Below are 26,028 nucleotides of genomic sequence, written 5' to 3'. Positions count from 1 at the left end.
TTTCACCACTGTGAGTCCAACGGGTCGGGTCGCTGGTTCGAGGCCTGCGGTCGTCACATGTGAATAGAGTTTGTTTGATGTGTTGTTCTCTCCTATGCTACGAGGATTTTCTCCGGGTTCTCCGGTTTCCTTCCTCCGTAAAAATCAACACGTGAGCTGAGCGTTGTTTGCATAGAATATCAAATGTAGTGGTGAATATCAAGTGTAGTGCGTGTGAGTGAAAATGTTTCCCCAATTAGTGCGAAAGCGCTAGAACGACTAGACACTTAAGTAAAAGTGATTTATCTATTTAGGGAATAACAGCAAATATGTAGCGAGAATACATAACCTGAACCCAGGAGATTTAAACCACTTATGAGAAGGGAAAAAAACTGACTTTGAATAATCCTTTTATTTTCTGTTTATACAGAAAGTCAGACCTGTTCTTATATGTTCTTTGACATTATATAGATAACATTGTCTTCAGCTCTCTGTTTATAATAATTCATGCACTAATTCAGAGAATATTGTACTTTTAAACTTTGTATTTTATCTAGCAACATAGACTAAATACTTTATCTATCTTATTGTTTATAACAATTTATTGTTTATAACAATTTATTGTTCTTTTCTATATGTTTTGCTCATTCGGCCATCGACTCAGAGGAAGGGGGGGAGGGGGGGGGTACTAACCATGTTTTTTTTTCCAGGAGGAGAGTAACAATTTCAGTAATTTGTCAACCAACGCTTGGAGGCCACTTAAAAAGGCCGAACTATCAATATATCTAATAGAGATTTATCTTCAGCTATTCTGGGGTAGGACACTAAAATTCTTAAGGTAAGAGGAGAGTGGGTTAAAAGTCAGAGGTCCTTACTTTGCCCACTTCTCTTCATTCTTTTTATTAATGACCTTCCAAGCTGCATATTGCAGAGTAAGGTCGTCTTATACACCGCCTTGTTCTTTGCTCATAAAGATGCCAAGACGATCCAACGTGCCACCACAACTTGACTGTCAATACTCTGAATAACAACAACAACTTTATTCTCATTTCAATAATAATGTTACAATTATAATTGCTTTATCGCAGTCAGCATAAAAAACTATTCGAGGCGGAAGCAATTTGAGAACAACAAGATTAACATAGCCTAATAACTGGTTTAATGAGAATCGTTTGGTAGTTAACTGTTCGAATACTAACGTTGATGTTATTTGGAGCAAGGCAGAGGCTGTCAAGATCAATCAAAATGAACATATCGACACTATCAGGAACAGCTTTACAAGTCAAGAATTCAGTTAAATATTTTGGCCTTAACCTTAACTTAGTGTACATATTCCCTTTTATTATCTCGTATATTTTTATAGATCTCAATTTTAGCTATATATTTCTATTGTTATCATATATTTTACATTATATTTTATTTTTATCAATGCATTTACTACGTTTCATTTTATCCACAGAGCTTCAGTGTAAATAAGTTTCTTCAACTTTCTGAATTCTGTGTTAAATAAAGATTATTATCATTATTACTTGAGCGTTTACAGAAACATTTTTACTTTGGCACAAATTCGGCAACTGTGCATGTGTCATGCAGAAGTTCAGTCTTACGCGGGACCAGTTCCTTAGTTACGTCTCTACAGATACATTATCTTTATTTCAAAACATGTCGTTCCATAGTTGTCCCATTCCATGGAATTTTTAAGATCTGGTCCAAACCAGGCCCTTAAACTCTGATTCTTTTGGACAAAGAACGGTGGCACAAAGTAAGGAAATTCAAGAACGGGATCCATGTTGGTGACACCAGGAAAAGTATAACTCATCATTACTTCATTAATGTCCACATTTTGAGGAACCAGTATACTATTGTTGACATAAGTGATGAAGATTTGAAGGGTTGATGGTCCTAAATGAGTTCCACCCCAGTAGCCTTTTTTTGTATCTCCCGCGTAGGACAGACCATCTCCAGAATCATAAACTAATTTCATTGCTTTGACGTAACCTTCTAACGGTACGATCACTTTTGCAAAGTTATCATCTTTTGCTCCTATGCAGACTTTTATGGGGGACGTGTCGAGCCATTCTAAAGAAATATAATGTTAGTGGATACGTAACAGAATTTGAAATCCAACAACAACATTCAGCAACCGAAAATTTGAAATCCATTATCAAAAAATTCGTATTCACATCTCTATAGATTTAGACCTCTTGGCCTTGAATGTAATTTTCCCCCATTACAGTCCACGTGTTATTCCCTAGAGTATCATTTCTTCAGTGTAAACGGTTGCCACGGTCGAGAAGACACATGAATAAGGATACAACTCAAACAAAATATCAGGTTCGTATTTTAGTTAGCGAAAGGGTCCTATAGTCATGCTACGGAAGTAGGGTAAGAATGCAAAATATTACGAGAAAAAAAAAAAAAAAGCAAATGTTTAAATAGTGAGAATTTTAGTAAGAACAAGCTGAACATTTCCATATCGGTGAAAACTATTCCTTACCTTCTTTTGCTGCAGAACAGTTTCTTCCAGAAAATCCAACAGCGCAGGAACAGTTGTAATCGTTGACAAGATCCACACATGTCCCATTATTTACGCAAGGGTTGCCAGCACAATCATCAATATCTATAACCAAATAGTATTTAAGAAAAAGTTTGTCAGATCCAAAGGAGAAAATATGTTATTCTGGTAAAATTTCAAATTTCAAATTACAATTGAACATTTCCAATATACAATAGACCCCTTCACGGTTCCCTACGCCATCTTGAAAGGTAGCCGTGCCTTTGCATCGATGCGAGACGAACAGTGAGCTTGCAATGATAGAGACATTTTTTTTAACACCTTGGACAATTATTCACATGTCTCTATTATTGCAAGCTCACCGTTCGTCTCAAAAAATGACTCGGTCGTGACATGATCCTCCATTTTGACAAGGATTAGAAGCACAATCATCGATATCGGATTGAAAGATATTCGTCATTGAGGTATTTCGTGTATGTTACATACTAAATTCTTATATGTTTTTATAGTTACCCGTGCCCTGATTTTGATCAACACAGAAAATAACTTGTATTTCGTCTGAGGTTGGGTTATTATAATTGGAATGTTTGGTACTTATATATTAATCGCCGTTATTAACTGGCTCTCACCTGTCTGACAGTCAGCCCCAGTAAATCCTGGAGCACATGTACAGTTGTATGAGTTGCCGTGGTCTTGACATGATCCTCCATTTTGACAAGGATTAGAAGCACAATCATCGATATCTGATTGAAACATATTTTGTCATTTATATAATTGTACCAACCTGTTAATTTCAGTAACAAACCAATTCTTACCTGTCTGACAGTTGACCCCAGTAAATCCTGCAGCACATGTACAGTTGTATGAGTTGACGTGGTCTTGACATGATCCTCCATTTTGACAAGGATTAGAAGTACAATCATCGATATCTGATTGAAACATATTTTGTCATTTATATAATTGTACTAACCTGTTAATTTCAGTAACAAACCAATTCTTACCTGTCTGACAGTTGACCCCAGTAAATCCTGCAGCACATGTACAGTTGTATGAGTTGACTTGATCTTGACATGATCCTCCATTTTGACAAGGATTAGAAGCACATTCATCGATATCTGATGGAATAATAATAATAGTTTATTATTTGTATTGCGCAATTTAACATGTTAATATGATCAACTGCGCATTACATATAGGTACACTAAAATACTAGGCATAAAATCTCTAAAAAACTACAAAAAGAGTATATAAAAGTTTTAATAACTAAGGTCCAGTTTAGACGCCGAATCCCGCACGCGCCGAATCCAATGCAGACAATGAAACATATGTTTGTCATTTATATAATTGTACTAAACTGTTAATTTCAGTAACAAACCAATTCTTACCTGTCTGACAGTTGACTCCAGTAAATCCTGCAGCACATGTACAGTTGTATGAGTTGACTCGGTCTTGACATACTCCTCCATTTTGACAAGGATTAGAAGCACACTCATCGACATCTTTACAAAAGCACAATGAAGACACGTTTGAGATCGATAAAAATATCTATTGATATTGCTATGTAGATGTCCCTTACAGCGCTTCTTAATCACACGCGTGAAATCGTACAATTAGCCATCGTGACGAAGTAGGTTTTGTTGGACGTCAATCAATACGTTTCCATGACATTCCATAGGCACGTACCCGTAAAAGCTTTGTGTTTTCCGACAATGCTGGGAAACACTTTGATTAGTATCCATCAAAACTCTATTATGTCTAGAAAAATATTTACACGATTTCGCGCATGTGAATGAGAGGCGCTGTAAACTCTTAAACACTGTGTAGCTTGATATCAAAGTCGTAGAAATCGACAATTGAAAAGACACGAACCACGCAGGGACTCTTGCAACGTGTAGATTTTCAGTACTTGTGCTAGGGTAGGGAGTAGAATCTAGGGTGATAATATCAGGTCATTAAAGTACAAATATTAGTTTGAATGATCATCTTACTCGTCTGGCAATTTGGTCCTTCATATCCAACAACACAAATACAGTCGTATGAATTGATGTAGTCATGACAAACGCCTCCGTGCAAACACGGAAATCCAACGCAGTCATCAATATCTGATGATAAACGGAAACGGTAATTATTAATAGACCTTAAATAAAACGACATTTCCGTCTGATTTGTAATATTAGTCTCCTCTTTCCTATGCAGTAGCGATAGTGCACTCGACTCAAACCTCGGCCTGGGGTTCAATTTATGAGCTCAGTCGATCACCAATCAGTAGAATATTTTAAGACTATGTTTTCTATCAAGGATTTTACTCTCAACTGGGATGTCCAGTTTTCACTAATTTTCCGACTTATTTTAATTTGAGTTGTGAATTTTCTTTTAGTTTAACCACATTGGGCGAACGGTCCATTTTTCAAAACTATAGAGTGCAAGACGACGTCTGGAGTGCCCTGCCATTGCTATCTTGTTGCCGGCCAGTAAAAATCTTGTGATCACGCGAGCATACATTTGGTTAAAACATTAGCAAACCACGCAACATTGTTTGTCAACAACATCCAACATTGTTGGGAGCGTTTGAACACCATTATGCGTGTCATTGGGACTTGTTGGACGTTGTTGGATGTTGTTGGGTGAAGTTTGAAACTTGTCGAACTTTTGAGCTAACAAGTCGCAACATTTCTTTTGCTTTTACTTGGTACAAAGTTAGCAGGAAGATGTCGATATTTGCTTTTGCAAGCTTGTTCGCAAGTAGATAACCTGACTTGATCTTTACACGTATTATAAGCACCACGTTTTGATGAGATTACAAGCACTCTCATCGATATCTGGTTAAGGATACATTTATTCATTGATGTATTTGTACCAATCTATGTGACTAATTGGTTCTCACCTGTCTGACAGTCGGCCCCAGTAAATCCTGCAACACATATACAGTTGTATGAGTTGACTTGATCTTGACATGATCCTCCATTTTGACAAGGATTAGAAGCACAATCATCGATGTCTAGTAGCAAATTGTAACAAGGTTGTGATAAAGGCAAACTTCTTTAGCTTTTAAAAATGTTGTGTTCGGTTGAGATATTCCTTCGGTAAATTTTCTCATTTTCGTACTAGTAGATATTCCTGTCATTTATATCGGTTCACGTGCCATTTCCCTGTAAATCATTTCAGTCATTCTCTAACGCCTGCATCGTCTGAGAAGAGCAAGATCCTAAAATAGCATTTCTTTTCTATGAAAAGACGATTTGAAATTAAAAAGGCGATTGATTTATGGAGTCGAGATTGGTTTTGGTTTGTTTAATTCATACAAAATAATGAATTATACAAATACAATTAGCATCTCTTAATGTTGAATATGATTATAAGGAAATATAAACATACGAAAATAAATGTAAACACATTTTATTTTGACATACTTGTTTCGCAGTTGCTCCCAGTAAATCCTGCAGCACAGGCACAGTTGTATGAGTTGACTTGGTCTTGACATGATCCTCCATTTTGACAAGGATTAGATGCACACTCATCGATATCTGTTTTAAAACTGATAAATGAGTACTGATTGGAGGCAATAAAAACCCGACGTATTCCTAGTGTGAAAAAAAGTCTAATATTTAAGTTGATGAAAAAAAACTCACGAATTTCACACGAATTTCCCGTGAATCCAGGTTTGCACTCACATCGATGGGTTTCTTGTGCAAAATGGTACCTGCAGATGGAATGCTTTGAGCAGTTGCAATTATTCTGCAGAGGAAATGATATGAAATCATATCAACACAAAAGATGTTTTCGAAGGACAAAAATTTAATACGAAGAGAAGAATATTACAGTGCGACCCTTTGTTTTTCGGGGAAAAAAATCTTTTAAAGAAATCATGCAAACCAATTTTTCAAACAGAATAAGATCCTAAAGTATTATCGATTTTGTAAGAGAATAAAGAACGTATATTGAACAACTTACAAACAACTTGCTTGTGGTTCTCGGGATTTTGTGTCCTGGTGCAATACCTTAACATGACAACTAATCGTGGTTCTCGGGATTTTGTGTCCTGGTGCAATACCTTAACATGACAACTTACTCGTGGTTCTCGGGATTTTGTGCTTGTGGTTTTTTCGTCTCACTATATCTAACGAGCCATGGTGACAGTATACCTTTCTACCTTCGGTGTATGTTTTGCTCATTTCAGACCACGTGTCATTTTCTTGAGTATCATTTCTTTGTTTGGATGCAAATGAAACATATAATCCTATTCTTATTATTAGAATATTTTTAATTACCTGTGCACTTTTGTAAGTTGTGTTAAGTCTGTCCACTAGATCTTCAGGGTACATTATGTGGTCCGAGTCATTCAGTTCACACATACGTGTCTCGTTATTTCTACTCATACCAAAATTGTATGAAATACAGTGATCGTCCAAGAAGCAAAATACTCTACACTGAAAATCGTCGCAGGCCATTTCAGTTTTAAAGACATGGTTTTCCAATGCTTTGTCTTGCATATCAACCTTGAATACCATAACTTTGCACCCCTTGGTGTCTGAAACTTGGGAATCCATTCGAGCATAATAGGAAACAATCATAATAAATATTCATACATTGACGGGAAAAAAAGCAAGATAACAAACTCCTTGAATGGGAAAGTGAATAATAATAATGATAATAATAATAATAACAATAATAATAGTAACAATGATAATAATAATAACATTGTAAATAGTTTGAACACTCATAGGTTAAGTTTACGCGCCCTATAAGTGTCTTTGTCTTGCATCCAGATGTTTAATAAACTGCATAATAATAATAATAATAATAATAATAATAATAATATATCGATATATCGATGTATCAACTGATTAACATATTTCCAAATTCTTTAAGGATAGCGATTTTTAACCAAATCAGCTAAATACCTAATATTAATTCTGACACTGTACACTATGATTAAATTTGACCAACTACATTGCATTAAGGACGTTCATGGGCAAAAGATCCCATCGTCAGATTAAAAAAAAAATTTTGCATGAGGAAATCACAAGTATGCATGGAATTGGAGCCTTCGCGTTACGTAAAATTTTATTCCAATTAAGCACAAAATATGTAATTTCGATTTGATCCCAAAGTCAAATTAAAAAAATTTTCCTTTAAAGTTAGGTATTACCAAGTACTTTCAAAGAACGAAATAAAAAGGGTCCCCGACTTCGTTTCAGAGCTATATATAGGAGATTAAAGACGTTTTTATGTTTGGAATGACGTCATCATGATGAGCGCGCGCTCACTAAATTCATGCATAGAGAGGATGCGAGCGAACATGCCCATGGAAGGTCCTTAAGCCTTTAATAAAGCGATTTCATTAAGTTGAAAATTACCCATAATACAAATGATATAACGATATATTGATATTTATTTGCAGGATTTTTGCAAACACACACACACACACACACACACCCCCCCCCCCCCCCACACATAAATATATATAGCTAATTAGACTAAGTAAGAAATGAAGGTTTTTACGTACCCGTAAACATGATCAATGCACCAAGCAAGTAAATGAAGAAACAACATCGACACTGAAGCTCCAAAGGATTCTTTGTCCGTTCCATTTGCGGGGACAAAAATCAATTAAACCAGATTAGACAATTGTAAAAAATTATAAAATTTCCTTGTCCGTTGCTTGGTGATAATTCCTCAAGTTTCTTTCGTGTCTTTTACTATAGTTTTTAGAATATCGAGTCTTAAGATATTCAAAGAAAACAGGAAAATGTTTATGTTTAAGTCTTTTTTTCAACGTTGAAAAGTTTTAGTAAAAGCTTCTATTTGATTGAAACATGAGCATTAAATACGCTTCAGAGTGGATTCTGTCAAACGAATGAAGGAAAAATGGAAAACAACCTTTCGTGATAAAACTTTGTAGATCATCATAACATTCATTAAGTCTTTTCCATGGAAATTTCTTTCAGCCTTTGAAAATATTGAATAACAAGTAATTTTTGTCTTTAATTTTTGTCTTTTTGATTGGCCATCAATTATATGTTTAGTGATTGATGATAGGGTGATGAATAGGCTCAACGATCTTTTCGTCTACAACCACTTGGAGTAGATTTCCTTGTCAATCATACTTGAAATTTCAAGATCTAACCTTGATGGTATAGAATTTTATAATTGTAAATTTAGAAGGTTTATTACTTGAAAAATGTTGTCTCCTACATTTAAAGACTTTTGAAGTATAAACATTATGAAGCCTCACGTCAACCAGAGCATTTTTTGGAAGGTTTCGTTTCAATGAATATAGAGTTCATGCCGGTAACTTGGTGCAGCTGTTCCTTTCACAAACTAAAAATGATATTGAACAGAATTGCCTGAATTATTGATTAGATAATATATCAGTCTTCAACGTCAAACTCTCCTGTTTTGTGGTTCTTAACAGACCATTTGCATACTAATGTCATCTAATTTCATTATTTGTACGAATATCCGCAGCCTTCCTTGTGTCAGTGCAGGAAAACGAAAGATGTATACATACATGTATTAATACATACATTTAGAAAAATGGCCTATATTGATTCAATAGCATCACAGATTTAGGCTCATATTTTAAAAGCACAATGGGCTCACGGCAGGGTATTGCATGACATTTAAAATATTGACTGCCTGTTCTTAAAAAATATCATATTTAAAAAGAACATTACAAGAAGTTTACGAAAGTAGTGAATTTGTAAACTTTTTAGGACGATAGTAAATACGGACGAAGATATCGACGATCAAAGTAGTGTATTCTTTAAAGAAGAATGTATATTAGCCCTGATGGGCAACCTGTTGCCCTACACCATACATGCATCGTTTTAAAAATCTCATGCCTTTTCATCTGCAATAACTACTGAACAACTGTTAATATTTTCATCAGTAATCATCGATTGTGAATCAGTTCTGAAGTATGTTGATGTGTATCCTTACTTGCGAGTCACATTAGACAACAAGTTACGATGGAACTACCACATTCAAGAAATTACATACAAAGCTACACTAGTGCTGAACTTAATTAAGAGAAATTTCTGGTTTTGTAATCGAGATGTCAAGTGTACCCTGTATAGGTCTCTGGTTCGACCAAAGTTGGAGTATGGATGTACCGTATGGGATCCTCATTATAAATGTGACATCGACAAATTGGAACGCGTAAAAAGACGTGCAGCAAGATTCTGTGTTGGAGACTATAGATACACTTCAAGTGTCACCTCAATGATGCACCATCTACGATGGGAACCTTTGTGTGTCCGGCGTAAGGAGGCAAGATTAACAACTATGTTCAAGATAACACATGACATTATTGAAGCTGATAAATCTAGGCTAACACTTGCAAAAGAAACTAGAACTAGAGGTTCGCATAAATTCAAGTACCAAAGTATTAAGACAAATAAGGACGTACATAAATTGTCTTACTTTCCAAGAACTATTGTTGAATGGAACAGTTTACCTGCTGATATTGTGGAGGCTAATTCACTCCAGACTTTTAAAGTGAAACTATCAGAATTCATTAGAAATTAGATGATTTAAATATATATATATATATATATATAAATTTCATATTTATATTTTATATCTATATGGAGAGGCCTGAATTGGGGGATGGGACATGTTTCTCTGTTGCTCCGGGTTTCGGGCATGCGCACTAAGACAGACCATAAAGTCTGTCTGCGCGGGCGTGGGACTCGGGGTGGCGGGGGGCATGTCTCGTCTATGATCTAGGCTATTCTATATACTCTATATTTTATATTTTATTTTTTATTATTTATCTATTTATTTAATTTTCCCATAGTTAGCGTGATAACTTAATGTGTAGTTCCTGCTGACAATAAAATGTAGATGTAGATGTAGATGCAAAACGGGTCTAACTGATAGGGGTTTCGCATTAGCATGTGTTATTAAAAATAAATACTGTCTCACACTGTAAATGTTGGAAACTGAATGACAAATTTAGAGCAAGATAGTCCGATCCCGTCTTTTCGTGAGTGTACACCCAAACATGAAAAATTGAAGTTGTCCCAATGTCATACAGAATGTCCTATTCATACGATTTTTTAGTAGCTATCGATTTATTAAAATATGCCTTTAGAATGCATTGATTCTAAGACAGACATTTACTATGTTCATCAATCGGTGTCTGTTCCATGCTGTATATCAAAAACACATTTTAGCTTGTCCGACGTAGCAACAGTAACTAGGGAGGTAGAACAATGAATGCGGGATCAGTTTATTGAATTAAAACTTTCATCCCCTCGAGGTTCAAAGGTTCATTTATGCACGAGAACAACTCTATTGGTTAAGACTTTTGCAACCTTACAAGGGGGAAAAAGACTAGAGGCAAACAGATAACATACTGAACAAGTTTTAATGACAGTTTATTCATTCAATAATCCAGATGAGATACTATAATTGATAAAAGCATGTTACAGCAACATTTTTGACATGCAAATTCCACATATGCAAAGGAATTAATTAATAGCGCGCGAACCAAGAAACATGTTCATTTGGCAGACATGCATTGTATGAATTCACCTTTTCGGCGCTAGCCGTCACGGGGTATAAATTGTTTTAGATTGTGTTTCCGTACAAATGTACTGACTCTTAATAAACTATTTACTTGGTTAATGTTTAGTTAGTTCTCTAAATACAAGTAAATAATCATTTTTGTAGCTTGATTGAAGCTTTTCTTACTGCTGTTGAGATAGCTAAAGAAATCTACCTAAATTTTCTCATTAAAGTCAGTGAATTTGTATGGAAATCCGAGAATGATGTCCGAACTTTTTGATGACCGTAACACATCTAAGCTAGCGCTGAAAAGGTGAATTGGAATTTCAGTCAACCTTGTACAACTGAATTTGACAAGTTTACTTGTTGTGTTTAGTTATTATTTTCTTTAAGGTAGTGTATAATAAAAACTTTTAGATCCCCCCCCCCCCCCCCAAACGATCAGTATGCAATATTTCTATAGGTGGTGGAGTTGAGGGTGCCCTAACACCCAGCTCTTTTGGAATATCATAAATTCAACTTTTTTCATTCAGTTATAATGATAAGTGATTTAATTATTGGGCATGCATATGGGAAACGTAGACAAGAAAAACAAAACCGGCAAAGTTTCAGTGGACTGATGAGAACGATCCATGAAAGGTCTATTTTCGGTCTTTTGACTGAAAACTCTAATTGCACTGTTTATTAGGGAAGGAGAAAGTTTTCAGAAGGGTCCAAACCGCTACGCTGCCTATGGAGGTAAGTAAGCTTCAAATAATTTGCTCGTTATTATTTATCTTTCCTCGTGTAACATTTTCTCGAATTGACATTGTTTTGTCTGTGAATTTAACAACATGAAGTACATAGAGATTTGGATTCGCTTGTTTGCGATATCATATGGAAAACAAGTAAATAAAAACGATATCAAGCTCTTAACATGTAATAATTTGTTTACTACACATTTAGGGTCGATAAAATGACAAACCTTGCAGTTTTCAGTTCACTGTGAAGTGATATCGTATCACTTCACTGATAAGCTAGGTTTTTATTCACTGCTTTATTGATATCGACCCTAAAAGTGTAATAAACGTATAAAATATGTATATACATCTTAAATTAACAACACTTACAGGAAAATTAAATTTGTTATCGATACCCGAAACAGCCTCTCGGCTGATCAAAGTCAGGGCACAGCTAACTCACAGATCGAACCATTAAACAACCTCTAGGCTTAAGTTATTTTGAATTAATATTGTTTAAAGTCATTTTGTTATATTCAGAAATCAAAGATTTCCTAGCTAATGACTTCTAAGGATTTTCAATAGTCCCCTTCACAGTTCCCTGCGCCATCTTGAAAGGTAGCCATGCCTTTGCATCGAAGCGAGACGAACGGTGAACTTGCAATCATAGAGACATATGAATAATTGTCCAAGGTGTTAAAAAAAGGTCTCTATCATTGCAAGCTCACCGTTCGTCTCGTTTCAATGTAAAGGCATGGCTACCTTTCAAGATGGCGCAGGGAACTGTGAAGGGGACTATTTTTATTACCCACGAATGATTACTGAGATTTCTGAATCCAAACATGAACACAGATTTCTCCGACATTGTCAGGCTCGTATTCATTCGATAGATCCTGACCAAACCAAATCCTGAACTCCTGACCTGCTGTGGCTGCTAGAGGAGGGGACAGCTCAGGCAACAAGAGTTCTGGATCCATGTTGGTCACACCTGGCAACCGGTACGACATCTGACCATGTGAGTTATCAGTCAGTGGGAAACTCGATGGTGGACTAATTCTGTCATTGTTCTTATTAGTGATGTGTATTTGGATGTCATATGGGGAACTGGTAGGGCCTCCCCAGTATCCCTTTTGTTCTCTACTGTAGGAAAGTCCGTCTCCCGACTGGCGAACAAGTAAGAAGCGCACAATGCTACAAGCAGCTGGTAAAGTGAAGGCTCCATATTGATTATCTTTTGGACCAATACAGACGACACTACTGGAGACTCTGTCTGCTCACCGTACAGTTATAGAAAGTAGGGAAAAGACATATGTTAACAATGTTGAAAAAGGGGGGCCATTAAGAATCTAGGTTCTTAAAAAAGGAAACAACTCAAAAGCAAATTTATAAACTTTCGCTTTTACACTTACCTAACTTGACAGAACAATTTTTCCCCATAAAACCATCAGGACATGAACACTTGTAATCGTTGATAAGGTCAACACACGTTGCTTGGTTCTGGCAAGGCTTGGCAGCACAGTTATCTATGTCTAGAGGAAAATATGATTAGGGAATTACATATAATAATAGATAATATAAATTTAGGCGCTGTCTAAAAGCGGAGCTCCCAATAGAACAGGAATCCCAATCTAGATAAAACTGAAAACTGAAAATAAAATCCATCGGGCAAAAAATCTTCAATTGATCCGAAGGTTCCGAGGGGAGGGATCCGAACCGAACCCCGCAGGACGTCTGCAACGGATGCCACCGGCCAGTAGGTCCGGATAGGGAAAGGCTGTGCCCCAAAGATCGAGGGCACAGTTTTCCCTATCCGGACCGACTATAGGACGGAATTAAAGTAACTTATTTATTTTTCCCCTTATACTTTTACTTGTTTTCCTAATTGTTTTGTTTTGTTGTTTAGCGGCAAAGGATACCGGACCGCGAGCGCGGGCAGATACTGCCAAAATACCGCCCACTCAAACAGCCAATCAGAACGCACGATGTTTCAGGATACCGAACCGGAAAAAAAATGTTTTTGACTGAAATTCTTCTTTGGTTTGCCGATGGGACCCCGCGATAAGAGGCGAACAATCCTGCATCTTTCTTGAACGAAAAACATATGATAGTTCGTTAAAATCAACCAAATTTTTAAAAATTTACAAAGCTAAATAAAGGCCGAATATTTGTTGCAATATGCGCTCCGTGTTATATTTCCTCCAGCATTAAAATAAATTAAGCTTATCTATAGAAATATTAAAAGTTTAGAGAGAAAGTCTTTGATTTGTCGATTCGTCGAAAAAAATGCTTGTCATAAAAAATAATAACATACGATTGTTTGCTAAAAAACACACCTGAATTCTTGTAGAACACTCCTTGATCCATCTTTGACTGCATGAAAGTTTTCTTTATTTGTGGTTTGTCTATAATTTGTCGTAAAGAGATTTTTTCTGTGCATTTGAGAGCCGCATTGATGGTTTTCAACCATTCCCAAGAGAATTAAATAACAAAAGACACGGCGGCCATGTTGGAGGATATAACAAAAGAATTCATTGACAATTCTTTTGTATGGAAATCCGAAAACGATTTCCACGGTGAAAACCATCAATTTGCGAGTAGTTTTGCTTTAACATCAAGCGGGATCCCTGTGCTGTGTACACGGACGTACGGACGTACGGAAGTGACGTCAGCCAAGCCATGGAAAATCAACTCGATAGTTTACCATTTTTTCTTAAGGTAATTCCCTTGTTTTGCACTGCGCATTTTTCTGCGCATGCAACTAAAAGCATGCGGGAACTTACAAAGTTTAGGCATTTTTCTTTTGGAAACCAAATAAGGAATACGTTCAAAACCAATATTCATTTTTTTTCTCTTTTTTGAGTAGAGAAAATACGATTTTCATCTGACTCGCCCAAGTCTCCACTCTGAAAAGTGTCAGTTTTCAACTACTTTGAGATGTTTTTTCGAGATAAAACCAAAACGAGAATGGTGACCCCCATTTTTTATTTCGAATTTTTGATAAATGCGATGCTCGTCATTATATGTCAAAATATGAAGGAAAGTTTATTGGATAGATTTTGAAATATTTTGATGGGAATAGTTGACATGTGCAATTTTTGGACGTTCGTAGAGGCGCACATACCTGCATTTTTCATTAACAGTTCAAGAATCTTAGTCATCTAATGATTTTGATGGCATTGGAAAAAATTGCCCATACATTTGGAATATTTGCTCTTTTCGGTATATCTTTTTCCTCTCTTTCCAAAGCAAAAGGTTGTTCTTAAAAGTAAAGTTATATAGCACAAGTAAACTGCGTGACAAAACATCCTGAATGACCGGTAAAACTTCTGCTCTTTAGCTAACTACCGTAGTTAGCGTGTTTTCGAGGCTACGAAACCTAAGAAACCATAAGAGGCGAATAAATTAGGCCAACAGACAGTATGAGCTTATAAAATCAGCAAAAATACGGTTCTAAATTGAAACAAATTCCTATGAATTTTATACCAAAATGTTCAGGAAAGCGCGGGATTTTGAAATCCACTTCTGTTTTTTTGACAGGTTCTGTTTTATTTCTAGGAGAGACAATTTTCTAGCTTGACCGCGGTTATGTCATGCATCTTCTCTTTTCAATAGAATTCAATCTAAACCATATAATACAGCCCGTGAATAGTTGAATTAACTGAATCCAATTCTGTTTTTTGCCTAGATAGTCAAAAACCGTGTTTTTGAGACATAATTTGTATGGGCTCATATGAGGGGGCGTGAGCTTGAAATCGTAGCTGACCAAATGTTAACAGATTTTTTCTGATGTTAATAGTAAAGATTATCTAGTAAACTTCGAGTTATAAGTACGATTTATTATATGAAAGTACTTTTAACTCTGAATAAAGGTTCAGGTTGCTACCGCATTTCACTATAAAACCCACAAATTGACATAGTGGAGCATCCAGCGAAAAAACGAGAATGGTGACCCCATCTTTTTATTGCAGTTTTTAAATGTCCGTGACATAATTAGCGTCCTTGCAAAGTTTCGGGACAAAGTTCCTAGCAAAATTTCTTAAATCAAAAAAAAAAAAAAAAAAAAAAAAAAAAAGAAAAAGAAAAACTGTTTCTTACCCGTCTGACATTCAGCCCCAGTAAATCCTGCAGCACATGTACATCTGTATGAGTTGACTTGATCTTGACATGATCCTCCATTTTGACAAGGATTAGATGCACACTCATCGATATCTGAAAAATATATCAACATGAATTTTTACAATAATTTACAAATTTCTCGCGCGCTGATTATCATCAATAAGAGGACAGACAGATAAAGCTGACGTCAACGAGGGCGCGCTCCGTTAGTTGTTTTGATCAGTACAAATGAGTTTTTATGTTTTTTTTATTGTAAAAAACAAATTGATAAATTTCGTCATCACATTGTCAAAGTATGTTGCGGATCCACACTACTTATGTGATGACGCAATTTATTGTCAATAAGAGGAAAGACACATAAAAGCTGATATCTATTCGTTAAATGTATTTGAATCTACTACCATTTATAACACTTCAAAGGATAATTTAATATACACGATGGACTACTCATAGTCGATGGAATGGCGGCCACCTTGAAATATGAGGCATCACGGGGCATCCAGGGGGCAAATAAAGAACTAATGTGAGGTTTGATGACATATTTTTCTTTATATCTCCTGTCATTATTACAGCAAAAATATTAACCGACAAAAGAATAGCATAAAAAATATCAGCCATCTTAGTTTTTGTTTGTTCCCTCGATACCCCATAATGCCTTGCAATCAACAAAGTCGAAGAATAAATATTAATTTTTTGAAAGTTTGCCAGTTAATAAAACAACATACAACACAAAAAATAAGCACACAAAAAATGAGGATCACCGTGCAATCCTGGAAGTAAAATGACTTAGAAGTTGATTATTTCAGCACCGATTGTAAACTACGGACGAGGCATCACGTAGTTAAAGCAAAAAAGAATAATGCAAATAATAATTACAAATTACATTTATTGGTAACAAATGATCTGTTTTCAAAATGGTTCTTTTCGTGATCAAATTGTAACGCTTTAAATCACTTTTTATTGGAAAGGGGAAGGGGGGGGGGGGGGTGAGTCTGTTCCGCTTTTTGTCGTTTTCGCGGGTCGAAATGAGACAGAAACTGTCGCGTTTCGGAGCAATAAATAAATGTCGTTTTTTTCTCGTAGAATACGTAGCTTAGAAACGATTTTTTGTTAGGGGCCTGAATATGCAAATGTGTCACTCACTCACTCAGCAAATAGCGCAAAATATAACAAAAATGAAATATACACAAATGAAATATACAAACAATACTATGATATTCACTACTCACTGGTCCTGCAATCTGATCCAGTAAAACCAGGTTTGCATTCACATCGGTGTGTCCCATCAGCAAAGTTGAATCGGCATTTAAAGTTCCCTCCAACAGGACACTTGCAAGTATTCTAAAGTTTAAAGCATGTCAAAAAATATGCTTAGTGTTAAACCTTCTAAAAAGTTAAAAAGGAGGGGTAGGCAAAACGGTTTTCGGTTCGGTTTTCAAATCAACAAAAAATAATCCAAAATCCAGTGTTTTCCAAGAAACGTCTTTCACTTTCAACTAATTACTCCTATTAATTAACTTATAATGTTAGAGGCTTTACAACAAACAATCGATACTCTTACCTTAGCACTTCTGTAGATGACACCAGGTCTGTTCACTAGATCTCCAGGATGCATAAAGTGATCCGAGTCACTCAGCTCACACATGTCTTTCTCTCCACTGGCACTTGTACCAAAGCTGTAGGAGATACATCGATCATCCAAATAGCACTTTACGTCGCAATCTGAGTCATCTCTGGTTTTCTGTGTTTTGAAGACATGATTGACCAGAGCTTTGTTCAGAAGTTCATTAAACTCCATGACTTTACAGCCATTCACTTCTTCTGTTTGAAATATGATAAAAAAGAGTTTTAAAGTAATATATACAGTATGAGTGGCCGTGTTGTATCCGATATACAAACTCGAGGCGTAGCACGAACACGAATACTGTAGATTGCTTATCGAACGTCTAGGTTAGTTCCTTTGTGTTTCACTAAAATTTTCAAAATTAAAGTGAATCTGCCCAAGAAAATCCAAGTTAAAGTTTATGCAAATGAACACGATTCTGTATCTGATTTACAGAACTCTTCACGATCGTGATTTCTATTGTGTTTCCTCATGAATTATTAATGAGTTTGATAATCAGTATTTATTGCACAAATCCTTTTATGTTTTCCCTTGGCTAAATATTAATAACTCTTAAAACTTTTTACGTAAAACAGCTGTGATTTAGATGTTCAAATCTAAAATATCTGCTTACTAAAATTAACTGTAGAAATAGACAATATCTTAATTTCTTTAATCTTACTTAATCTAAAATCTATAGTCTTTTGCGTCGCAAGAGCAATATCATAGTTCTTTGATGTAATTGTGTTCCAAAGTATTTACTAAATCAATAATGCGCTCGGTGTGTGTAATGAAAATAGGGAATATTTGGAATCGAATAGGAATTTTATGCTTTCCTTTGGATGCTTATCATTAGATGCTTATTTCCGTAATTAGAATGAAGCAATGACATGCGGGTATTGGAGATGGGGGTCTTTGTGGTGATAGTTGATACCCCCTATGGTAGCAATGCATCTTGTTCAACCGTGACGGCGTGGTCATTCTTACAACATCTGAATCACACCTGTATCACTAAAAAAGTTTTTTGCCACCTCCACCCCCCTTTCTCCTCCTGTATTTTTGTGCTGGGCCTATGGGCACAGTACATTTGTTTTTGGCGAGTTAGGTATGATCGGAATTTAGTGTTACGAATGCCATTGGTGGACCTCGTCATGATTGACATTGGTGAAACACGAGGTGAAAATGCACGTTGAGATCTGTAAGATCGGGACACGGAGGAGGTGAAAGAGGTTGAAAATAAGCCCCCTGTTGAAAATATGTGGTTTTCGTGGTAAGAGTGCCTTAATCCAACTTACTTTAAACTTAAGTAAGGAACGACCTGAAACAACCTGAAACCACCTAAAACCACCTGAAACCACCTGAAACGATCTGAAACCATCTTGAAACCACCTGAAACCAGCCAAAACATTGCATCTCCGTCGAGTTTGTCGTCCAGTTTGTGTATTTTATTGACTTTTATCGATCGATCGAGTGTTTGTTTTCCTTGGAAGGGATGTGCTTCATGGTAGAATGTCATATAGTCGCTCATACGTATAGTCTCACATAGAAGTATTCCACACTTATACTTCACCTCTCCCTTGCTATGATTACCTGTTCCTACCTATGATCAACCGTCCCTACCTATGATCAACTGTTCCTAGCTATGATCAACTGTCACTAGCTATGATCAACTATCCCTTAGCTATGATCAACTATCCCTAGCTATTTTCAACTTATATCTCTTGCTATTTTCAACTGCCCCTAGCTGTTATCAACTGTCCATAGCTATTTTCAACTATCCCTAGCTGTCATCAACTGTCCCTAGCTATGATTACAATTTGAACATTTTTTACACACTTTAACGTGTAAATATGTTAAACTTAACATAGGCCTATCTAGGGGGCTCAGGGGTGCCTGTGACCCCATTTTCAAAGCCAAAGATAAATCATCTGACCGTTGATGCAGTATGTGATATGATGTCATAGTGACAATTTGGTATGTTGTGACCCCCACGCCCCCCTCCCCCCTCCCCTCATGACAAGTCCTGGATAAGCCCCTGCTTAACGTAATTCAGCCATGTTGCCTGCAAGTTTTTAAGTTCATTAAACTATATAAGGGGAAGTTAATCTATATATAGGTACAGGAAACCATTAGTAGAGAATGGTGAAAATAGCTAGGGATAGTTGATTATAGCTAGTGACAGTTGATCATAGCTAGGAACAGTTGATCATAGGTAGGGACGGTTGATCATAGGTAGGAACAGGTAATCATAGCAAGGGAGAGGTGAAGTATAAGTGTGGAATACTTCTATGTGAGACTATACGTATGAGCGACTATATGAAATTCTACCATTAAGCACATCCCTTCCAAGGAAAACAAACACTTGATCGATCGATAAAAGTCAATAAAATACACAAACTGGACGACAAACTCGACGGAGATGCAATGTTTTGGCTGGTTTCAGGTGATTTCAAGATGGTTTCAGGTGGTTTCAGGTGGTTTTAGGTGGTTTCAGGTGGTTTCAGGCCGTTCTTTGTTTTAGTAACAGTACCCGAACGAGTTATATGTTATTGTATTAACTAAAGTACTTATTTTTGTTTGGTTAGCTAAACGTATCTATTTCTAGTCGAAACCTTCAACGAGTGGGTGGACGAGGAATTTACTGCGTCATGATTTACATAAAAGAGTACTCACACGAGTTTTATATTGGTTTATTTATAGTTCCTTTCCCGGTTTCCGACGCCATATTGTTTGAGGGGCAAATTTACTAAGAAGCGTAGGGAAAGAGATACGTTTTTCGTAATATTTCCATTCTGAGGTTACCCTGCGAGTAAAGTCTCCTTTACTTTCCCCCGAGTGAGAGAAAGGAAAGAGTCTTCTTATACTCGCGAAAAAAAAAAAAAAAAAAAAAAAAAAACCCAATGTATTCCACTGCGCATGTTTTTATTATGGGAAGAATTATCTTGATCTCGAATAAAAAGTAATTGAAGATTTTTTCACCCGATTTTATTTTTACCTTTCAGTTTCATTTAAATTGGGCTCCCTGTGACTTCCGTATCGGGAGCTCCGCTTTTAGGCAGTGCCTAAATATGCATATTATTTAGCCAAGGGAAAACATAAAGAGAGAATAAGAAAAAAAAAATCAAGTGCCCTTGGCGAGATTCGAACCCACGCCTTCGGTATTCGTCTTCGTCTTCGAAAATAGAGAAAAAACGTGGGCTCGATACCCGCCAAGGGCACTTGATATTTTTTCAGATTATTCTCTCTATTTATTTATTTATTTACTTATTTGTCACTCTATTTACGATTCAGATGGGAGTTAAGTATTGCTAGGTAATCATAATAAAAAGTACGATAAATAATGTATGAAGATCATGAGACAGTAAGAAGCAAGATTACGAGGATTTATAGATGATAAAAGTTTGACAGGTGGAGGAAACAGGACTAGCGTCCCAATTGACATCCTTCCCCTATTGTAACAGTAAAAAAATAATACCAAGAAATTATTTTGAAGTGATAATGCATTGCGGAAAATACTGAATTTGAATTTAGCTGGTTATGAAAATAACTACAAGATACTTTAGTGATCGATAAGAAAATTAAATTGATTTATAGTACATCACTGAGTAATTTTTTCATTCGCCTTATCAAGTGGGTTGAAAAACCCGTTAGGATTTACGTCCACCATGGAGTGGTAAATCGGATTCAGATGCAGATAACTTACCGAATAGGAGCAACAAGATAAGATAGAAGATACACATGACAGCCATATTGAAGTCCATTGGAAATAAAACTTTTAAATTCTCGTGTAGATGATATCAGGATTACGAGGATTACCACTGTACTTTGTGTCTGAATGACTTAATTCAGTTGAACGCGTATATGCTGGTGTGTTCCACTCACTTTTCTCTCCTGGAATGACATCTGCAGTTTTGATGCACCTTCTCAAATACTAACTTGTATTCAATGCCATACTGAGAGTCAAGGCCCACCTGGTGACATTCTTTGATGGATGTTACAACGTTATTTACCTCACCCACCCATGATACTTATTGATTCTTAAAGAAAATTCTGTTTTTCTCCAACACACGCTGTTTTCACTCAATTTCATGTAATATCAATTAGCCATATGAAGAAAAGCTTTGGTCTCCTCTTTGTGATATCTAGTGATTCGGTTAACAATGTCAAAGCTCGCCGACGAGTGGGAACAACGTAAGAATCCATGAAATAAGTAAAATATTTGCTTGTAGCTAAGGACTGAAAATTAGATAATTGAGGGAGGAGGGGGGGGGGGGGGGGGGGAATTGTTCCAGCTATTTATGTTGCACGATTTTTCTTTAACAACCCCTTCATGCATTTATTTTTGTTTTTTCTCGATACTTCTTTTCTGAAAGGAGAGGTTGCACATTATCATTATTTTATTCCTTGGCGAAGTGCTTTCAAGATCGATATTTTTTGGGGTATTAAGGCAATCCCCCACCCCTCCCCTCTCATATATCTCATGGTCCGTGACTAAGGGAAAAAGATTGTTAAATAAATAAATCAACCAGGTAACAATGTAACGAGAAATTTTGCTTAAAAGCCCGCTTTCCTGTGTATCCATCACGGTTTATCAGTCTCGTCTTCCATTTTTAAACCTAAAGTAAGATGTGGTTTTTCCTAAAGTTCTTTTTGAATTAGCCCTGGAAAAGGAAACTACTTTAATTTGTCAAGATAAAGAGTAGATAGCAGGGGCAAAAGAGTTATGTATCAATTTTTTAAAGTGATTTATAAAATAATTGGGATATTTCGTGCGCTATGATTGGTCGAAAACCGTGTTTAGTATCAAAACGCTATCGTCATTTTAGCGCGTGTGAGTATTGCAACTGTCAGATTTTAATCTATCGCGCGCGCTCATTGGTCAGTTTGAATAAGACGGCACGTAGGGAAAATTTACTTATACTTTGCTTTTTTTCGATATTTTCGCGCGTTTGGTATTTTATATTATTATATGACCGTGAATCTTTGAGCCTGGACACTAGCAAATCGAGCAATCTGATTGGATAGATCGCATGCATCGCGGACTGGTCTAGATTCTCGGGTATTAACCGATCCGATCGCATATTAATCTTACGGCGAAAACATTTTGTCCTTTTTAATGAAAAGTGGTCATATAATAAAACTCTTATCAACTGAGCTTGGTCGGTCTGTACGGGATAATCTTGACCTCGGTCGGGTACAGACCTCGGTCAAGATTATCCCCTACAGACCTCCCGCTCGGTTAATAAGATCTAAAAAAAAAATCAAAAACAGTTTTCCGTGTTTGATACTCAAAACACTTGGGATGTTGGGAGAACACTCGAGAAACTGGACACCTACGCTCCTCTCGTGTTCTTTCAACATCCCGCGTGTTTTGATCAGAGTATCAAACACGGAAAACTGTTTTTGATCTGTTAAGTCGAAGTTTCTAAACTGTATTTTCGCCCGCGCTTTCTATTTTTTTTTCTTGATGACATGGTAAAACTCTTAGGACCTTAAAATGCTGGAGACCACGTGTTCAATCACGCCTGCTTTTCTGGTCTGGTGGAAGTAACTACTATCTACCTGAGAAGTTTTCGCTATCAACTTGAGTATTTCCAGTCGTTTCCAAAAGTTTCTCTCGCTTGATCACTCTTCTTGCAAAGCATATTTGAACTACAAACATCTTGGCGTCATACAATTTTTACATTGCAAAAGCCAAATAAATATTGCTGTACAAAAGCTCGATTTTCAATTTAATTTTATTAATTTCTAGTTCGTTTACTTTTTATTTTCTAGTGTTTTAAGTATTTCAAACGGCTTCGTTCCGTATATTCAAGACCTTGGGCTCTATCCAACTTGTCACGCAACAAAATCTAATGTTGCAAGCTGGGACTATCACGGTGATATTCTGCACGCTGATTGGCTACGTACAAGCTACATAATTCAAGATGGCGGCCGCTTCTGTATATAAAATGTTGCGTGACAAGTTGGACGAGTGATAAAAAACGAGCAACAAATCGCAAATTTGTTGCAGAAAGTTGATCTACGTTCTACTTTTCGCAACAAGTTTTCCCAACTAGCAACAAAAGATTCTGTTGCGTGACAAGTTGGATAGATAGGTTGTAAAACCAGCAACATTGTTTTCGAGCAGCAGTAAGGGGGACTCGCGGTCACCATTTGGGATTGCCCGGGAATTACCCGTGTTTACGCACTAGCGTCCCCCGCGGGAATTACCTGTGTCCCGTTATATGTTGCGCGAAAGTTGGGAATATTTGTCTTATATATGCATGAATGTAAAAAGTTCACCAATGACTTCTGTATAATTTGCCTAAGATCCAAAGTTAACATACCCAAGCCTCGGGGTTTCTGGTGTTGTGGTAAGAAAATTGCAAATAGAAGACGACACGTCAGCACAGTGTTACGAATGTGGTAAGAATATTCGTAATGCCGTACCAAATGCTACCAGAGAGCAGTATTACGCCAATGGATGTCGTAAGAAAACACCTTATAAGAGAATAAAATACTTTAGGGACTGGATGAGTCATATCCAAGGTTATCGACCGGTATATTTAAGCGACGAAGTAAAGAAGAAAATCATAGACCATTTAGAAGAGCCAACCCCACAAAGCCTACGGAAAGCGTTGAAAAAATTAAAGCTAGGGAAATATTACAAAGCTATTCCCTATCTTTTGTCTGAAATTACCGGTAAGTCTATTCCCGAGGTTTCTGATATGAGCAGAGCCGAGTGGATGTTTTGTCGGCTGGATAAGGATATTCCTTATTATCCTGACGTAATTTACGAAATATTTTGCAAAATAGACCCCAACCACCCCCTGTTAGGATGGATTCCGAGAAAATAAAAATGCAAAACTGGCGTTTATTTTGCCAGAAACCCCACTGGGGAATGCATCGCGCAGAACACCAAGCTATCCCCAGTGGGGTTTTTTGCATTTTGGGCTTACGGGGCTTATTTTATCCCGCGCCAGAGGCCCTCTAGTACATACACATATATCTTTCTTACGACCCACCAGAGGGTGAACTCCGGACAGCGTCCCGAGACACCCCCTGACTTTTCCAACTTTTTCTCGCGAAACCCCCCATCGCGGGGTTGAATCGCACTTTCTATCTTTTCCACCCCTCCCCCCACGGTTGCTGTGAGTGGGGGAGGCTTTTTTTTCACTCACAGCAACCGGTCCAAATGCGTCTACAGCGAGGCTTGAACTCGGGACTTTAGGCCTCCCCAGCTCCAAAGTTCACGATCACAAGCGAACGCCAGACACATCTGGACGCTTATGTATGTGAAAATTATTATATTTAATTTGCATATGAACCAGACAGCCGGCGTTCGATATGTAAATAGAATCCTGTCACGATATTTACTGAGCAAGCTTTCTTTGAAGCTCTTCTTTTGCCTCCTGGTAGATCTTTTTGCGAGATTCCTCGGAAAGATCTTTTACGACTGTTTTTTTATTCCTTATGTCCGTCTTTAATTTCTCGTACTTTTCTTCTTCGGCCAGAATAAGCGAGAATTCTACGTCGTCTATCTTTCTGTCACGCAAAGCCTTTGAGACAAGATCGGTAATTGTATTTACTTTAGCCCTTGACAGAGCTATTGTCGTGTCATGCTTGGATATTTTGCTTGACAACTGTTTCATAATGCCCGTAGCAACAGCCGAAATAATACCACAGGCTGCCCCAACGCCGGCCAAAGGAACTCCAACAATTATTCCCGGTCCAGTAAGCGAAGTAGCAACGCCAGAGCCCGTTAACACAACGGATATGGATCCTGAAGTTATCGCAATCTTATGTAGCGTACTCCGGGCTCTGACGTACTTTTTTCGGACTTTTTCGTAGTGTTTTGTTTGCCCTTCCAAGTAAGCCAGGATTAAATTTGCTTTATTGAGCCTGAAGTTTTCGGCATCCGTTATTGGTGCCGTAGTGTGATAATTGGGAACATCTGGGTACAACTGAGGTGCTGATGGTATAACATCCATTATATATACTAATGTACGACGCTTTTGGGAATGATATTGAGGAGCAGCCACATCATGACAACAGGGACTACTGGAATTGGAGAGCATTTAGGAAGATGTTTCCACATGCAGACCCTAGTAAGTTCGAGCGTAGACCCGATGGGATTTACTTCAACGGCTCCAGGATGTACAGCAATGCGGACTTGGAGCCAAAGAAACCAAAACCCGAGCATAAAGAAAGGCAACCTAATTTCCCGGAGAATTTATTACCGACAACAGAGGATTACCCATTTTACAACAACAAAGGTGGAGCGGATGACTTTGCTAAGATGGTTACCTCCTTAGAAATCCCCGTGGGTTCAACGACTTTCAAAATAAAAGTCAGAGACATCTTTAGAGAAACTGCCATGAAACATACCTCAGGGAAAGAATCCAGAGAATGGTTATCAGGTCCCAACATGCGGTATTGGCCGCAGCAGTTAAACTTTGCTGTCTGGGCTGCTACTAAAGGATGCGGTATAGCCGCGGACATGTTCCATATTCCTTTCCTGCGATTTCATGTTGCTTTTACTATTCGTAGGATATTGTTTGAGTTAGGAGCGCCGCTTCCTAGTGACACTATCTTTAAGC

At 37.1% G+C, this 26,028-nt stretch overlaps 3 protein-coding genes across 4 annotated transcripts; 1 reads left to right on the top strand and 2 right to left on the bottom strand.

The window, feature by feature from the left end:
• Positions 1 to 668: 668 nt before the first annotated feature.
• On the bottom strand, positions 669 to 8,216 carry LOC116292940 (uncharacterized). 2 transcript variants are annotated; one of them, XM_089040963.1, is made up of 12 exons: positions 8,001 to 8,216; positions 6,763 to 7,028; positions 6,124 to 6,229; positions 5,905 to 6,018; positions 5,379 to 5,492; positions 4,483 to 4,596; positions 3,880 to 3,993; positions 3,496 to 3,609; positions 3,310 to 3,423; positions 3,124 to 3,237; positions 2,477 to 2,599; positions 669 to 2,058 (listed from the first exon to the last, which is right to left on the bottom strand). In XM_089040963.1, the coding sequence occupies exons 1-12, from the start codon at positions 8,083 to 8,085 to the stop codon at positions 1,613 to 1,615; spliced, it is 1,824 nt and encodes a 607-aa protein (XP_088897089.1). In that variant the 5' UTR covers positions 8,086 to 8,216; the 3' UTR covers positions 669 to 1,612. The 2 variants fall into 2 exon arrangements, with proteins under 2 accessions (XP_088897089.1, XP_088897090.1); XM_089040964.1 differs by having other exon boundaries at positions 6,166 to 6,229.
• Positions 8,217 to 9,087: 871 nt separating this feature from the next.
• Positions 9,088 to 10,024, top strand: LOC148905123 (uncharacterized). The gene is made up of 2 exons (XM_089024048.1): positions 9,088 to 9,103; positions 9,387 to 10,024. The coding sequence occupies exons 1-2, from the start codon at positions 9,088 to 9,090 to the stop codon at positions 10,022 to 10,024; spliced, it is 654 nt and encodes a 217-aa protein (XP_088880174.1).
• Positions 10,025 to 12,489: 2,465 nt separating this feature from the next.
• LOC148905122 (uncharacterized) lies at positions 12,490 to 17,655 on the bottom strand. Its single transcript, XM_089040974.1, has 5 exons — positions 17,405 to 17,655; positions 17,073 to 17,184; positions 15,823 to 15,936; positions 13,137 to 13,256; positions 12,490 to 12,997 (listed from the first exon to the last, which is right to left on the bottom strand). Exons 1-5 carry the CDS (start codon positions 17,639 to 17,641, stop codon positions 12,546 to 12,548), a joined length of 1,035 nt encoding a protein of 344 aa, XP_088897100.1. The 5' UTR covers positions 17,642 to 17,655; the 3' UTR covers positions 12,490 to 12,545.
• Positions 17,656 to 26,028: the final 8,373 nt, after the last annotated feature.

This window comes from Actinia tenebrosa, unplaced genomic scaffold (assembly GCF_029948245.1).
Source record: "Actinia tenebrosa isolate PJP-AT-01 unplaced genomic scaffold, QUT_ActTen_1.0 PGA_scaffold8__29_contigs__length_14323225, whole genome shotgun sequence".
Taxonomy (NCBI): domain Eukaryota; kingdom Metazoa; phylum Cnidaria; class Anthozoa; order Actiniaria; family Actiniidae; genus Actinia; species Actinia tenebrosa.
This window is presented reverse-complemented; position numbering and strand designations above follow the sequence as displayed.

Bases quoted from the DNA above. Each gene is read 5' to 3' on its own strand.
- LOC116292940 (XM_089040963.1), bottom strand. From the start codon at position 8,085: ATGGAACGGACAAAGAATCCTTTGGAGCTTCAGTGTCGATGTTGTTTC. The intron at 6,230-6,762 runs GTAATTAAAAAT...TTTCCTCTGCAG, and splicing joins CAACTTACAAAAGTGCACAG to AATAATTGCAACTGCTCAAA. The intron at 2,600-3,123 runs GTGAGAGCCAGT...ATTTGGTTATAG, and splicing joins TGGGGCTGACTGTCAGACAG to ATATTGATGATTGTGCTGGC.
- LOC148905122 (XM_089040974.1), bottom strand. From the start codon at position 17,641: ATGGAGTTTAATGAACTTCTGAACAAAGCTCTGGTCAATCATGTCTTC. The intron at 13,257-15,822 runs GTAAGAAACAGT...ATTTTCCTCTAG, and splicing joins TGGGGCTGAATGTCAGACGG to ACATAGATAACTGTGCTGCC. The intron at 12,998-13,136 runs GTAAGTGTAAAA...TACGGTGAGCAG, and splicing joins AAATTGTTCTGTCAAGTTAG to ACAGAGTCTCCAGTAGTGTC.